The 5,132-nt window shown below is 52.3% G+C and overlaps 1 protein-coding gene across 1 annotated transcript in view; it reads right to left on the bottom strand.

The window, feature by feature from the left end:
• Window positions 1-225: 225 nt before the first annotated feature.
• LOC103774742 (uncharacterized oxidoreductase C663.09c-like) overlaps window positions 226-5,132 on the bottom strand; it is a gene marked incomplete at its 3' end in the record, with an annotated part of 5,315 nt that continues 408 nt past the window's right edge. The window contains 2 exon segments of the mRNA XM_008942166.1: window positions 226-413; window positions 4,806-4,857. Of these exon segments, the coding sequence (XP_008940414.1) occupies window positions 226-413; window positions 4,806-4,857 (240 nt within the window).

Below are 5,132 nucleotides of genomic sequence, written 5' to 3'. Positions count from 1 at the left end.
GGGACAGGCAGGAGCTCCAGCTGGGGAGGAGTAAAGCATGGAAGATGTTTGGGGTGTGCTGAGCTGCCCCCCTGCTCCCCTGAGTGGGCAGAGGAGACCCACAGTCCTTGTCTTGCCCCCATCGGTCTGCTTTGATCAGGAAAGCAAGAACCCACCCCGCTGAGGGCACCTTTGCCATGGAGAACATCTCCCCAGGGAGGAGACACCCAAAAGGTCCACAGATACCTTAGTAACCTGGAGTGGTCCAACCACGTTGGTGGCAAACACTGAGAGCATCTCCTGGGAATCCAGGGAGCGCAGTGTGGCGTGGGAGCTGACACCCGCATTGTTGATGAGCAAGTTCAAGCCCTGGTCCTTCAGATGAGACCCCACAGTCTGCACGGCCCTTTGGATGCTGGGCAAGTTCACTGTGTCTGCCGGGGCAAAAAGCAAAGTGGAGGAGAGCTCCAGTGGGTCACAGAGCGTCCACGGGAAAGCGTGCTGTGTCTGGCACAGCTCCCTTCAAACCAGTGCTACCCAGGGGAACTGGGTTTAGCGGGTCAGGGTATCAAGCACATGGAAATGAGCAGCTCTTTGTCCTCACCTCTTGGTTTCACAGCCTTAGCTGAATGAAACCTCCATTCAGCTCCTTTTCACATGGAGGCTACTAGAAAGAAGAACTTATCATTGAATCGTTTGGGTTAGAAGGGAAATTGAATATCATTTAGTTCCAACCTCCTGGCCATGGTCAGGGACACCTCCTGCTAGAGCAGGTTGCTCAAAGCCCCACACAACCTAGCCTTCAACACAGCCTGGAATGGAGCATCTACAACTTCCCTGGGCAACCTGGGCCAGTGTCTCACCACCCCCAGAGTGAAGAACTGAGCTACATTTGTTTTCTGTATTCAGGGAGTTTAGAATTGCACGAGGAATGCTCGGTTCTTGCACGCTGAGCTTCCACATTTTAGTTCCACCAGAAGCCAATGCAGCTGGGTGGGCACATTAAGGATAGCCCCTGTCTTTGGAGGAGCAACCTAACACTGCTCTCCAAGTCCTCCTGTGCCGCACAGCAGCTACAGGGGCTGTTAACATAGCGGGGGACACACACATTCACTTTATTGCTGAATTATATTAAGACCTTTTCTGGTTGATACCTGTTCTGACTGAGCATTTAGAGCTACCTTTGCCTTTTTTAACAATTTGTTCTTAAATGAACCACAGCACAACTTCAAAGGGCTTTGCAGCCATCTGTATGCAAAAATCCTTCCTTTTTCCTTTTCTTTTTCTGTTGTTTAGAGGGTTTTTTGCTTCACATTCTTACCAATGAGGATTTGGAGCTGACACATCACAGAACCATGGAATTGTTTGGGTTGGAAGGGACTTTTCAAGGCCATCCAGTCCAACCCTCCTGCAGGGAGCAGGGACATCTGCAACTACAGCAGGTTGCTCAGAGCCCCGGCCAACCTCACCTGGAATGGTTCCAGGGATGGGGCATCCACCACCTCTCTGGGCAACCTGGGCCAGGGGCTCACCACCCTCATCGTGAATTGTAGATAAGTGGAGTTGAGTACAAATAAGAAAAGATTTGGGGTATAACCTGCAGGATTTGGTTGCAGGCTCTGAAGTCTGAACTTCCTCATCTCTACAGATGCTGCGGCCAAGCTGTGGGCACAACCCCACTCAAGCAACCAGAAACGATTGAAATGGCGCGGTGCGTGTACACCACCAAGCCCTTCGGAGCCATCAGTAGCCACGTGTGGGCTCGGTGGCGTGTGAACTTTGCTCCCGGAGCACATCTCTGCACACGTTTTCTGGAGGTGTTAATCTGATGGTCCTGCTTGATCACCCAGCTGGATTTCTTTTTTGCAACACTTAGGCCCCTGAGCTGTGTTTCTGTTCTCACGCTTAGACATGACCAACTTAGGAAAGGCCTCCAAGGCTGCGGGCTCCCTGCTTGGAGTATTGCGTAGACTGAGGAGCAGCAGAACAACCCTTTTCCTTGGTATTTTTTACTAGCCTGAGGTCTTCATGGTGGTAAGCATATATTTGAGCAGCCTGGGACTCGTTGCCACCTTGCCTTGTGCAGCATAGACATTCGTGAAGGTGTCATGAAAACATTTTTGGGGAATTTGATGAGATAATCTGCTGTAACATTGCAGTATGTGAAGGGATGGAGCCCTGGCATTCAAGAGGACACACGTGGCCAGCTGAAGGACCTATCACAGGGTGCTTTTTGGTGACCTTTCTTTGGACAACGATTGAATAGAGTTCAAAGCTCCAGCACTCCACCACATTTGAGGGATCTTTCAGTTGCTTTGGTAAATTATTAACTCCTCGTTTGGATGAGCTGAGTCATTGCTTCAACAGGCCAGGTCTGTGGGACCAGCACGTGTCTAGTGCCAGATGGGACAAATTTGCTGGAGGAACAAACTGTTTTCTCCTTGGAAGGATTAAGAGGATGACAAAAAAAGAAAGAACAAAAGGAAGTGACAGGTCTTGCCCATTTTGGAGTTAATTTCTAACCTTTCTTTCTTTCCAGAAGACCACCAGCAGCCTGGCCTGGATCAGCAGTAGTGTGATCAGCAAGACTAGGGCAAGGATTGTTCCCCTGGACTGGGCACTGGGGAGGCTGCACCTTGAATCCTGGGTTCAATTTCAGGCCCCTCAGTCCAAGAAAGACTTTGATGGGCTGAAGCGTGGTCAGAGAAGGGCAACAAAGCTGCTGTGGAAGGGTCTAGAGCCCAAGTGTGGCGAGGAGCAGCTGAGGGACCTTGAGGAGTTGAGCCTGGAAAAAAGGAGGCTCAGGGGAGACCTTCTGGCTCTCCACAGCTTCCCGACAGGAGGCTGGAGCCAGGTGAGGGTCAGGCTCTTCTCCCAAGGAACAAGCAACAGGCCAAGAGGAAATGGCCTCATGTTGTGCCAGGGGACATTTAGGTTGGATATGAGGGAAAATGTCTTGACTGAAAGGGTTGTGGAGGCCTGTTCCAGGCTGCCCAGGGCAGTGGTGGAGTCCCCATCCCTGCAGGGGTTTCCAAGCCGTGGAGATGTGGTGCTGAGGAACGTGTGTTAGTGGGGACCTGGCAGTGCTGGGTTAAGCATTGGACTTGATCTGAAAGGATTCCTCCAAACAAAAATGATTCTATGATTCTACAAGTCCATGACTCAGTCTCACAAGGACTTTGGTCATGATATTCCTTTTTGTTTGTACCACAGGTGACCACTGCAACTGTGAGAAAAGTATGCCCAGCTCTAGCTTCCCACACCACACCTGATGGTGCTTCCTACAAACATCTTACATGAATATGACAAACCAGAGATTCAAAGGTGAAGAACACAAAAAAGACCATCTGACAGCAAACACTGTTTGCACAACGTGAGGTGGAGGCAAGTTAAAACGAACCAGGTGTATTTTCACTACCTCAGCAGCTTCACAGACTCTGCTGGACTCTCTCCAGCAGTTCCTTGTCTCTCTGGAACTGGGGAGCCCAGCACTGGACCCAATACTCCAGAGATGGCCTCACTAGGGCAGAGTAGAGGGGGAGGAGAACCTCCCTTGACCTGCTGGCCACACTCTTCTTCATTTACCCCAGGAGACCATTGGCCTTCTTGGCCACAAGAGCCCATTGCTGGTTTATGGGCAACCTGTTGCCCACCAGCACTCCCAGGTCCTCTATGGAGCTCCTTCCCAGCAGTTCAGCCCCTCAACTGTCCTGGTGCAGAGGGTTATTCCTGCCCAGGTGCAGAACTCTACACTTGCCCTTGTTGAACTTCACAAGGTTCCTCTCTGCCCAAGCCTCCCGCCTGTCCAGGTCTCTCTGAATGGCAGTGCAGCTCTGTGTCAGCCACTCCCCTCAGTTGTGTATCACCATACCACTGTCCCTTCATCCAGGTCACTGATGAAGCTATTGAACAAGACTGGACCTGTACTGATCCCTGGGGAACACATGTGCAGGAAACTACGTTCCTCAGCCTGGTGCTCCTTATCTCCCCATGCTTTACCCCAGTGCTGTCCTCTTCGAGCCCCCATCCCTGCCCAGCATCCTGGAAGCTTCGTGACTGCGAATGCCACAACTTTGGCAACACCAAACACCGTCCTGGCTGCTCTCCTTTTACTCCCTCAAGTCCCCAAGTCCCTGTGCTGTCCAAGTCCATTTGCCACCTTCTCCCACTGCTCCCCGGCGCTGCTGCTGAAGGCCACCAAATCCAGCCCACCTCCACAAGAGCAAGGGAAAGGGCATCTCCACAGTCCAGTCTGCAGACATCCTGAACTGGAGCAAGCCTCTGTGTCTGAGCATCAACCTGGGATACCACCACCACCACCAGGCCAGATTTCCCATCTGCATCCTTTTAGTTTATTTCTTGTCTCCCTTTTTTACCTGCAGCGAAGGAAATGCTGACCATGGCCACCTCCAAAGCAGCCCCCAAACCAACTCTCCTTCTTAAGAACCATTCAGTAAGTTTGCTTGCTGGGCCTTGCCTTGCTTCGCTTGGCCAATATATGGGTCCCAGCCCAAAACTCAGGCACTGTATTTAGCATTTTTAGGAAGAGAGGTCATGCCTTTCCCAGGAAATTTACTCAGCTGAGGTGTCCAGACCCACCTCTGCCTGCTTCCAAAGCCGGTTTGACCGCTTCCAGCCACAGGAGAGCTCTTTTTGGGAGGGGGAAGCCTGCACCCATCCCTCCCCACCTGGCAAGGTTGGAGCTACCTGGCTGCCAGTCTTAAGGCAGGTTGCCCAAGAAGCTGCCCCTTGTCCCTGTCCTGAAGCCAGCAGAGGGCTAGAAGCAATGTTGGGTGCAAGGAGGGAGGTTCAAACTTGCTCCATACCTAGCTGGACCAGTTTGATGTTGGGGTGCTGAGCAGCTAATTCTTGCAGGGCCTGGAAACAAAGTGATGGAGCAAGGGAAGAGGTTAGAAGTCACCGGCAGCACGTCTCCCACCCCTGCTCCCAGATCACCCCAGCTGGAGACGGGCCAGGGTGGCTTTGCTTTTGGTGGAGAAACGGTGTGGAGAAAGGGTGTGGGGACATTCCCAGTGAACAGGGCAGGGCGGGATCCCCACAAACAGCAGCAGAAGGGTGCTTCTCCTCCTCCATCCAGGGTGACCCCAGCATGGAGAAGGGGCTGGCCAGCCATCGCAGGGCTGGGAGCGAGC

Source organism: Merops nubicus, unplaced genomic scaffold (genome assembly GCF_000691845.1).
Source record: "Merops nubicus isolate BGI_N331 unplaced genomic scaffold, ASM69184v1 scaffold8356, whole genome shotgun sequence".
NCBI classification, from domain to species: Eukaryota; Metazoa; Chordata; class Aves; order Coraciiformes; family Meropidae; genus Merops; species Merops nubicus.
This window is presented reverse-complemented; position numbering and strand designations above follow the sequence as displayed.